The sequence below is a fragment of the Silene latifolia genome, chromosome 9 (genome assembly GCF_048544455.1).
Source record: "Silene latifolia isolate original U9 population chromosome 9, ASM4854445v1, whole genome shotgun sequence".
Classification (NCBI taxonomy): domain Eukaryota; kingdom Viridiplantae; phylum Streptophyta; class Magnoliopsida; order Caryophyllales; family Caryophyllaceae; genus Silene; species Silene latifolia.
Window position 1 is genome coordinate 20,034,992 of NC_133534.1, and position 12,117 is coordinate 20,047,108.

The 12,117-nt window shown below is 30.7% G+C and overlaps 1 protein-coding gene and 1 non-coding gene across 2 annotated transcripts; both read left to right on the plus strand.

Moving 5' to 3' along the window:
- Positions 1-6,409: 6,409 nt before the first annotated feature.
- Positions 6,410-8,927, plus strand: LOC141599367 (uncharacterized). Its single transcript, XM_074419357.1, has 2 exons — positions 6,410-6,859; positions 8,099-8,927. Exons 1-2 carry the CDS (start codon positions 6,683-6,685, stop codon positions 8,588-8,590), a joined length of 669 nt encoding a protein of 222 aa, XP_074275458.1. The 5' UTR covers positions 6,410-6,682; the 3' UTR covers positions 8,591-8,927.
- Positions 8,928-9,018: 91 nt separating this feature from the next.
- Positions 9,019-9,090, plus strand: TRNAG-UCC (transfer RNA glycine (anticodon UCC)). The gene has a single exon. It is a non-coding gene; the product is annotated as a tRNA-Gly (tRNA).
- Positions 9,091-12,117: the final 3,027 nt, after the last annotated feature.

The window sequence follows — 12,117 nt, forward strand, 5'->3', positions numbered from 1 at the left end:
CATTCTATGTCTAATGGCTTGTTTACATATTATTAAAATATTTCTTTCAAAAAAAATAAAAGATTAATATATACGTAGGTTAACTCTTATTTATAATAATATAATCACCCCACCTTATACTAATCTTTCGATGTGGGACAATTCTGCTATTTATAAGTAATATATTCACAAAACTTGGATTTTTTTCTGATGTGGGACAATTCTACTATTTATACGTAATATATATTCATCAAACCTGCATTGTTTTTTAAATGTGGGACAAACAACATATTCAGAATTACACCATCTTTTTTGCACTTAGTTCGACATCCAACCAGATCTCGAATACCGAATACAGACAATTGCTACTCATTATATCTAATAGTTATATTTAAATTTAATAATATGATCAAGTACTCTCCATTAATATTTGTACGTTGTTTTTCTTCAAAAAAAAAAATTAACATAATTGAGATATGGAAATTTCCCGTGGTACCCCTTAATTTTGTCAGATTTTCCATGTTACCCCTACTTTTAAGAATCTGCCTATGGTACCCTTGAGGTTCCATTTTTTTGCCCATGGTATCCCATAATGTAAAGGCTGTTAAATGGACGTTATGTTTGATGCCGTGGCAATAAAATAACAATTAAAAAATAATACCCCATTTATTATTTTATTGGTACGGATATCTCTCTCTTTTAAATGAAAATTTAATTAACTATATCATTATAATATTGGAAATTTCTCATGGTAATCTTGAACTTTGATAGATTACACATGCTACCATGGACGTTTATTTTCTATTTTTTTATCATAATTAAAATATGTGCAAATGATAGGAACCTATACTCTAATGATAGAATTTTTTTTAACACAATTCTAATTATATTATTTAAAAGTAGTATATTTACCACACCTACATTATTTTTCAATATGGGACATATAAAATCTATAGGTAGAAATTATAATGATATAATCTTTTAAGAACTCTCTAAGACAATACTTAAGAGACTCAAAAGATTTTGGATTGATGCCTAAGTTCCAAGGATGCCTACTATTTATAATCATAGAATCACCCACCTTATGCTATATTTCGATGTGAGAAAATTCTATTATTTATATGTAGTATATTTATCACACCTATATTATTTTTCAATATGAGACATATAACATACTATGAAATACACCATCTTTAATATGTGCAAATTATATGAAATCTATATATACTCTAATGATAGCATTTCTTACCATGAATCTAATAATATTATTTTCATAATTTTTTTACCGACATTATTTTGCCAAATGAAATGTAAAAGTTTTTATATAAAAATTAGAAACATCACTTGAATATAAAATAAGAAATACAGATTATATATTATAATAACTAAAAGATTTTCCAAAGATTAACTTAGATTAGAAATCATTATTGTAGAGACAGTAATACAAACTCTTTTAAGAGCTCTCTCTGACAATACTTAAGAGAATCAAAAGATTTTGGGTTATGACTTCTATTTATAATCATAAAATCATCCTGCCTTATGGTAATCTTCCGATGTGGGTCAATTCTAATATTTATACTTAGTATATTCATCACACTTACATTACTTTTCAATGTAGGACAAATAACATACTAAGTGCACCATTTTTTATGCACCTACTTTTAGGTCAACCCGATTTAATAATGAGAAAATACAATACAATACAATACAATCTACACTCTAATGATAACATTTTTTTGTCGCAATCTAATTATATTATTTTCATACGATACTTATTTGTCAAATGAAATATAAAGTTTTGATATCAAAATTATAAACATCACTTTTATATAATATAGAAAATGTATATATATGGGACAGTTCTATTATTTATACATAATATATTCACCACACTTACATTATTTTTCAGTGTGAGACATATAACATACTAAAAAGTACATATCTTTTATATTTATAGAATGGACTTATGGGGTGGGAGGGGACGAACAGATGCCAGCCTATTGTATTTTGTATATTTTGCTTGCCCTAGAATTTTTGTATCTTTAGGTTATTGTATTGCCTCTCCTATATATGTACGTTATTGTTAATTAATGAAATACACACCAATTACACAACTTCTACATATTTAACTAACTCGTGGTCTTGTGGGCGGGTTATCTAGCTCACTTCTACACAACTTCTACATATTGTATTACTCGTAATATTTTGTAATAGTTTAATGATGAACAATTGTATGTGTAATTCTAAATAATTAGTATTGCTCCTTATTGTTATAGTGTAATGAGACGATGATTGAATGAAATGTTCTTCTATTTTACCTTAAAATTTTGAGTTAATACTTAAGTTTCAAGGATGCATCTTATTTATATTTATAGAATCACCTTACCGTATGCTATTATTTCAATGTGAGATACATAATTTAATTATTTAGACGTATTATGTTCATCATGCCTACATTATTTTTAAATGTGAAAGATATAACATACCAAGAAATACATGTCTCTTCTTAAAAAAACCATTATTGTATACATATTATTAGGTAAAACCACTTAATCTCGATCATTAAATAGAAATCTCTACATCGTACATATAACGACTCATTAACGCTTTATTACTGCATTCAGAAGACAACCATTAGTAAAATTTTTAGTTTTATTTTTTATATCATATCGTAGATAATGATAGAAAATCTTAAGAGCTCTTTAAAATAATATTTATGAGACTCAAAAAATTTAGGGTGGATACATAAGTTCCAAATATGTCTCCTATTTATAATCATAGGATCACATCAACTTATACTAATCTTTCGATGTGGGACAATTCTACTATTTATATGTAGTATATTCACCACACCTACTTATTTTCCAATGTGGGACAAAACGTATTAAAAAGTACACAATTTTACGTATTAAGAAGTACACAATCTTTAATATGTGCAAATAATATAAAATCTATACTCTAATGATAGCATTTTTTACCACAAAGCTAATTATATTATTTTCATAATTTTTTTAACGATATTTTTTTGCCAAATGAAATGTAAAAGTTTGATATACAAATTGGAAATATCACTTGAATATAATTTAGGAAATATACATATTATAATAATTAAAAGATTTTCCACTTTATTTTTTACAAATATCACTTGAATATAATTTAGGAAATATACATATTATAATAATTAAAAGATTTTCCACTTTATTTTTTACATCAAAAATTATACTTTCCTAAATTGATTTTTGATGATGTGGACGCTCTAAGATCGCTCGAAAAAACTCTCTTTTATATATATATATACTAGATTTAATGCCCGTGCGATGCACGGGCCTCATAGTAGAATCTTTATAAAAATAATATATCTTGAGCTAAATAACAACATTCGCCATTATTTTTGTAAGAATGATTTGCTTATGTTATAAGTCCACATAACTTTTGTAAGAGATAAAGAGGCTGATAAGAGGCGTAAAAACAGAAGGCTATTGTGTATCAGTGTATACACGCACAAGGATTAATTATTTCTAATCTAATTGATTCACTTTAATGAGTTTGTCGTGATAAGAAATTGCTAATGAGTCGTCTCTCGTTATAGCAAATTGCCGATGAGTTTGTTTGGTGATCAATTGGTCTTTCAATTGAGTTTCATCCTTCTCTAGTTCTCCATCTACACTGTTTTATAGCAAATCATCCAACCATTTTTACTAACATGTGAGTCATGATACGTATATATTGGCATTAGGATAAATATGACAAAGGCGTAGACCAATTCTTAATATATTACTTTGCTTTATCTTAAATATATAATCCCTCCATCTTAATTAATAACTATTTAAGTTTAAAATCTCCTTGGCAAAAAAAAGTCTAGTTAAATTGATTGTCAAATCGTAACACCATTGCAGAGGGAAAAAGGTTGGACTTTCTCAGTGGCCAAACTGAAAATATATACATGCGATACCGAAATTATTAGGAGTCTGAATCATGTTCTTCATAACTTTTAATAGTAAATAATAGGAGTTTCTATGACATTAGTCTTATAATTAATATTGAAACTTACTAAGAAACTTTCATTGTTTTAAGAAGCTCATAATACTACGTACCCCATCTACTGAGTACTATTTATGATATAATCCGTATTATATATTTTTTATCTTGTCTCAAGGTAGTTCGTAAAAGTTGAAGTTTCTCTGTAATCGCTCTAAAAATACTTTTAATGGGAATTCTTTTATCATTAGTTTAGATGAAATTAGATCTTTAATTTGTTATAGTAGATATAGTTTACTGCCTCCGTCTATTCTCTTTTCTCCAAAATTTATCCCACTTTTATTGCCCTTTCTTAATTTAGTATGATATAAATTAGTAAACTATTACTCCATCTGTTACAGTGATATATTTACACTTTCTCTATTTTCCCCTCACAAAATAAAGGAAGAGGGAATACTAATTAATACTCCTAAGTTTGTAACTACCATTCACCATATTAAAATTGTATTATTCCTCTTATTCTTAATTATAGAGGTAGAATAGTAAGTTCGCATTCTTTAAAGTTGAAATTTGAGATCTTTGCTTTCGGCCATTTCATCAGTTTATGGTAATCGTAACTTGTAATTGCACTATTGGAGTTTTATGACGTACATTCTTTGGATCTTGAAGTTTTCCCTTGTTTACATAAACTATATCTAAAATGTGAGAGGTTTGCTTCCATGTGTTTTTCATCTACATGCTCCAATATTTGAGAATTTTTTATCTATATACGACAACTGATAGAAATGCCAAAAAGATACATCGAAATAAATATAAGTACCAAATTGAGTTATTTACTTTCATATTTCTTCATCCAATAGTTGGAATAATGATCAATATACCATACATGAAATAAAGAATTCACCCAAACCCAAACAAATACTCCCTAAAATAGTACTCCGTAATGAGGAATGTTAAGTAGATAAATTCATTAAAACATTAAACTATTAAAGAAACAAAAAAAAAAAAAAAAAACTAAAAAAGTAGATCAAAAGAACTTTAAATGGAAAAGTGTGGTAATATTAATAATTTTTTACTCCAATATTGAATACAAAGAAAAGCAATCATGGTTTGTATTTGTATATACGGTAAGAAGTGTTCATATATACCACACGAATTGAATGCAAAGTAAAGCAAGCATAGAATACACGTAAAAATAATCGACCATGGACCATGTAGCATAAGAATTTCTGGTAGTATTGGTTGTTTAGTTTTCTTTTACTCCGTATTTGTGTATTGTGAAGGCCATGAAAACTTCACAATGATGCAATCAATCCTACAAAAAAAAAAAAAAATAAAGAGATCAATATCAATACATTAGTAAATTCTATAATAAAAAATGAAAAAAATAGCAGATACTCCGTATAAGACAGCTACAAAATTTCAAAATTTAAGAAAAATTTAAGCACAAAAGATCTAATAAGGACGTGGTCTTGTTAAAAGAAGCAAAAAATAGGAGTTATTATAATTATAATGGTTATTATGGATGAGTTCAAGATCATCATTGTCTCTATTTATAGTGGTTATTATGGATGAGTTTAATGCATAATAAGAGTTTGTCTTAGCATCAAAGATAATATGCAATAGGTAAGTGGTTAGTTGTTTTTGGTGTCATAGTCAAATTGATATACTCCATATTATATATTTATTGTCTGACGTGTTTTTATAACATTGGACTCTCTATAATCGCTCGAAAAAAGCTTCCTTTAATAATATAGATAGATATATAGACTAGGGGGCGGCAGTGGCACCATGACACTACGCTTCATTCCAGTCCTTTGTATGTAGACTTGTCAAAACTCAGCTCGACCTATAAACTTGATCCGACCTATTTGTTTTTGTAGGGTCACGACCTGTAAATCTCGATTGTGACTCGAATGACCTGTGACCCAAGTAAATTTAGGGTCAAAACCTGACTCATCAAAAATAAGTATAAAATGTGCTGGTAATCTTGGAATCCGGTTGAGTTGTATAATAACTCTACATTATAGAGTTTACAAAGATCAGTAGTTATTGTGTGAGACGGTCTTACAGTGTAAGACGATCCATTTATATAAAGATTACTCTTTAATTGATAGCAATAGATGAATGATTTTTTCTGGATAAGGACCGTCTCACGGTGTGAGACCGTCTTATTCTAGAATTTGTGTAGCATACTTAAAAAAGCGTAAAATAACTCTACTGGATTCTAACAAGACCCATATGACCCGAGTCCGAACCCGACAAGTTTGACAGATCTACTTGGATGTGTTTTGGTAGTAGTACACTAGTACTATATGTTGCTACTCAATTCCGAAAAGTATCTAGCTGTTTTGGTGGCAAGTCATTTTCATGGCACAAAATTTACTGTAGTAAACAAGTACTCCGTATAATAAAGTTATATATAGAAATTAAAGTAGAAATATGTGGTTAGGTAACTTGTCTTAGTACACCATTATTACTTTAACTTGAAGGCATAGCTGAAAATTACACATCTTCAACTCAGTTTCAAGTAACAGTCCCTAAGTAGAAAACATAGGCTTGTTTTTGTAGTCAATTTACTACTTTAATTAACATTAATGGTAAGAAAACATCTTTCTCATTAAATACTTAGTCTTTACCCTAAAGAAATACCATCAATAATTCAACTATAAGGAATGCTTGTAACATTCCATTATTTAAGAGTTGAGTTAGTTTTTGTGTAGTCATGGCAATGTTATGTAGGGAGCATTCACCAAGCAAGTCTAAGAGGTGCAGATTTATCACTTCGGTATTGAAGGATCCTTTTTCCATCTGCCATGCTTGTCGTCGTTTAAGTCGTCTATCTGACTCGAGCTCAGAAGATGAGGATACTCCCATCAGTGACTTTGAGGATATACAGGAGGTACTAATATACTTCCTCTGCTTCTTTGAATGTCTTGCAAATTTTGCTTCTAGGGTGTTGCTTTTGTTAATTCCTCTCTATTTTCATATAATCTGTTTTTGTACAACTAGTCTTGCTTAAGACGGCACTATCTGTTAAGCTTAAAACGAGTCAAATATCATCTTACATGGGTATATAAGACAAACCTTTTACCTTTCCCAATGCATCCTGCTTTTGTCTTATTCATCTCAATTTATCTTATTTCCTTATTTCCTTTATCGTAGCAATTTGTATCAATTAGCTAATAATTGACTTCCTGATTTCATGTAAATGCAATTGTGTAATTTAGGCAACATATAATTTGTAACTGTATATATACCTATCCATTAAAAAAGGGAAATATAGCAAAGAGTAGGTCTCCTGAGAGACGGTCTCTTAATAAGCTTTATTGAGAGACCATTGTACAATTTTTAGAAAAAGTGGTACTAAAGATAGTAAAATAAGTACAAATAATGATTAATGATAAAATGTGTACAATTATTATGTAAATAGGTACGAAATTACTATGTCACGATCAACAACAAAAAGAGTACACAAGTTTGATACTAGGTGCAATTAAGCACCTTAACTTATTAATGTAGCAAATCACCCCTATAAGTTTCTCCCAATGTGTAATTAAGCACAAATCTTATTTTTAAGAATAAAATTTACTAAATTAATTATTATACTATTATTGAAAGTCCAAATATTTAATAAAATATAAATTCTAAAATTCCTGATTATAAAAAAAAACATGTTCAAATATATTTTTATAATATTTATTTATTTATTTTGGTGAAAAAATGTTCATAATATGAGAATTTAAGTGAAGTTACAAAGTTACATGACCAATTTTTTTGTTTAAATTAAATTTGGTTTGCATCTTTCGTTGAATATGTAGAAATATAATGTATTTAATTTTTAATAGATATATTTAAAATCATTTTTATAATAGAATATATTAATTTTAGTTAAAAAAATGATAGAAAATTTGATTTGTGCTTAATTACACATTTTTGGAAACTTATGGGGTAATTTGCTACAAGTGAAACTTAAAAGGGTTGATTTGCACATAGTATGAAAGTAATGGGGTAATTTGCTACATCCCCGCATTAAAAACTTATTCCATTCATCTTGTATATCTTATAGATACTTCCCGTCTTAAACAAGAATTTGTAGTTTTCGTAAGTTGTAACAATTTTCTTTTTTGGTCTGTTACAGATGATTGTATCAATGATTCGCAGTCGTGCAATGGAGTCAAAGACCAAAAGAAGTAGCATGATTGAAAGCTACTCTACGGTTCTCCATCCGATATCAGGAGAATTGTTTCCAGGGTCAGTGAAGCAACAATATGAAGTTAAGAAGCAAGACGACCAAGAAATTGAAGAGTTTAGTTCAGTTAAAAGCCACTTATCCCTTTGTTCATTTGCATCTAATGATGATTATGAAGCATTTTACTCTGTGAAAACAGATTTTTCTTGCTGTCCGAGTTTGAAAGACGCGGAATTAGCAGAAAATAAGTGGTGGAGTTCAGAGGTTTTGGATAGTAAAGAGCTTAGGAGACGCGCAATTATTCAGGAAATATGTCACTGTAAAGGGTGGCCGTTCGGTTTGTGTCGAAAGGCTTTGTTGCTTCCGCCTTTGCCGAAATCCCCGGCTGACTCCTGGTCATGGTACAAAGGTTCACCTAATGTAGTAGTAAAGACACATTAATAACCAAAATGTATTAATAATAAATGTCGAATACTAGTGGTATGGTTTCCTACATGAAACTTCATTGTGAAAGTTCGGCGTTTTCCCCCACAGAAAACTCATACATCATATAGCTACGTGCTCGTGAAGTCTTGGATAATCTTGAATGTTACATACTTTATACTTCCTCTGTTCTATGTAAAGTACGAAGATTATTAGTGTGTGATAGAGGGAGTATCAATAAATAGAGGCATAACTAGTTTCATTTTTGGAATTGTCTCCGTCTCGACTTCTTGAGTTGTTTGATTGTAGTCTTTTATCCATTATTATGAATATATTTATTTGAACTATGTCCGAATTTAATTGCTCGTTTTGGAGGAAAAGTCTATATTAATGTTTCATCGTTTTCCTGACAAATTAATTTCAAGTGCTAAAACTATCAATTAATTGCGTCTGTAGTCCAACGGTTAGGATAATTGCCTTCCAAGCAATAGACCCGGGTTCGACTCCCGGCAGACGCATCGTTTTTTTTTTTGGGTTTATTTTCCACTCTATCTTAGCTTCAACACATTGCTTCTCTATTATTCTACAAACTTTTATTGTGTACCCTCAAAAGTCGAGCTGTGACACGTAAGAAATACCGATTGATATAGAAACATACGAAGTAGTTTAAGGCCGAAGGACGATAAACATAATCTTCTTGTTTCTATGTAGAATAGTCTACAACTCTACATGTAGGAAGGGGGTGGACAGCCATATTTTTCCAGTTCACAAGAATAACCAGCTGGAAAAATAGTGGTTGTACCATAATTAAAAATAAAATATTAATAGAGGTTGTAGATTAAGTTCTTTTTTGTTTTGAAAAAGACATAATCACATATTAACTCCAAGGAAGATGGTTGACTATGTCATTTTCAGAAGAACTTAGATGATTCATCAAAATCTTAATTAAATGTACTTGTGTGCTTAATTTCAACGAAGTTTTCACAACATTTCGTTTCGTTGGAAGTAAGCGTCTTTATTAATTTCAACGACATTTTGTCAAAGAGTTTATTCGGTGATCTTACCTAAGAAGGTACGTAAGCAACTCTCTCCAGTATGTTGAAGGACGTGTTCTCTTGATAACTAGTCTTTCGTTAACCAATCAACTATTGACTTATTAATGAAAATCTAACGTTTCAACGTAAATACTTAGACAATCAAGATTTGAAGTAAGGTTGATATAAACGCTTAGAGAACTTTAATATCCAAAGTTTTTGAAGCACGATGTTTTCAGCTTGGTTGAAACGTACGCTTTGTTATAATTTGATTAATATTATATCTTGCTCTATCGATACATGATAGAAATCCATAAGAAAACAAAGTACACAAAGCTTGAAATCAACTTACAAAGTTTCTATTGATCCATATATCATGGAGTTGTTGTTGGAAGAAACACAATGTTACAAATTACTAAAATCATATCACACCATTTGTTATACTTCCATGGTATGTAATTAATGACATTTAAGCTGAAATTATAAGAACTTATTTAACACCCACAAGTTAAATTACCAAGTCAAGATCAACCACCACCAATGTTACCTAGGGTAACATCACCAGATACTTGTTGACCGTGTCGATTTTCGTGGTTTCCTCCAATCTTGTCAATATCAACACCACCTGATTTCTCCTTGTGGTTTCCAACTTTGACATCGCCATTAGTTTGTGACCCGGATCCGTTTGAGTTTCCCCCGGTGTTAAAAACGCTACCGGGAAATGCATTGTAAGGGGTGGGGTATCCCCAAGTATAGTAGGGAGGGTATCCACAATTGGTAGGGGAATAATGAGTAGGAGGAGGAGGGTGTTGAGGATATGTGTAAGGTGGGTACCCTTGAGTTTGAGCACCTTGATATTGCATGATTGCTAAATTTGAACTATCTTTGGTATTGGTTTTGTAATTTTAGTTTGGCAAGTTCTTGCCTTATATAGGGGAAACGAAAATAATAAGACGAGCTGAGCTAGCTGACATGTGCAGAAAACGATGATTAAAGGGTACCTGATTCAAAGTATGAGAATACAATATAATAAACTTTAATTTGCAACTTGGTGAAGAATATATAGTTGCAATACTACATATATATTCCAACATTATCTTGATCACACTTTGTTGCTAAGCTAGAAAAAGTGATAGGATGGAATTTAAGCATGATTGGACATAGATGGAGACTTCCATCTTCATTTCATCCATAAAATAGTTGAAAAGAGATTAGTCATAAGAAGCCAATGTATTCCATGCTTAGCATTTGTACCGATTTTACGACGCGATAAGTACTGGCTTTATCCCCCAGAACAAAGGGAGTGGGCTCTTATTCTGCTGATTAAAGCTAGTCAAAACATTCCAGATTCTTGCTGTTTTACTCATCAACTAGAAGCTAGCTGGGAAAATAATATCTGAAAAATTGGAATTTAGGAATTTAGCATCAACTTTTCTTGTTACACTCATAGATATGCAAGTGTATGTCTATTTCGTTTACAAAAATCATTGAAAGATAAGAATTTGTAGCTCCTATGAGCTGTACTGTCACCGGCCAATACGAAAGTGCGCAACATATAACGACAACAACATATTTCCCTAGTGTCTTAGACTTCCATCTAAGGTGGAATAAGGTTATGTTTTTTCTCGTTTAGTTTCAGCTCAACTTTATTTAGTTCAGTTCAGTTCAGTTCAGTTCAGTTCAACTTCATTCAATTCTATTCATTTCAGCTTTTTTCAACCGAAAAGAGCAGAGCCATATTGAAAAAAAATGTGTAATTAACTGTTGGGAAATTAGCGCCAATCTCCCATGCGCAACAGAAGCAACCAATTGACAAGTAAACCGTAAAAGTAAATAAATGTAAGCAATAAGACAATATTTTAGGGTCAAACCCAGGGCAAAACCTTCCAAACCGGAAGTAAAACCCACTAGCCAAATCGACTAGAATCCACTATAAAAATAGCACCAGTACAACGTAACCGTCACGAATTAAATACTAATTCGGAACCCACAATAATATAAGATAACAACCCTCTAGACCTCCAGTAATAGTAGCAAATGCCACTAATATCACCCCTAGAGTAACCTCCTAAATTATTGTATTATCACTCCGTTATACTGTCTCTCACCCTCAAACCCCGACTTGTTATTTACCAAGCTAAGTCACCTTGTTTGATATTTGTTGTGAGATAATATTTCGAAAGGATTACAATCCTTTATATAGCAAGGTGATAATGACGTGATAACTTACCATCATAAATCACCTCACGTTATATGAACAAATGAACTAAAAACTTCATAAACTTTTACGTAATGTTAAACAAATGAATTAATATTCATTTAACATCACAATGTTACATGTACTAAATTTAATACATGTAACACTTCTCATTAAGCCTTGTGTTGGATGTTACTCAACAAATCTCCCCCTCCAACACAAGAGATCAGCACCGAGGAATCAACCATTGGCCTTTTTAAATTACCAGCAGCACACCCGAGTTAGTATCTGGTCCCCACCCCTAATAACTCAAT

Excerpts from the sequence above, each read along its gene's own strand:
- LOC141599367 (XM_074419357.1), top strand. The coding sequence starts at position 6,683 with ATGGCAATGTTATGTAGGGAGCATTCACCAAGCAAGTCTAAGAGGTGC. Across the intron at positions 6,860-8,098 it reads ACTTTGAGGATATACAGGAG|ATGATTGTATCAATGATTCG; the intron begins GTACTAATATAC and ends GGTCTGTTACAG.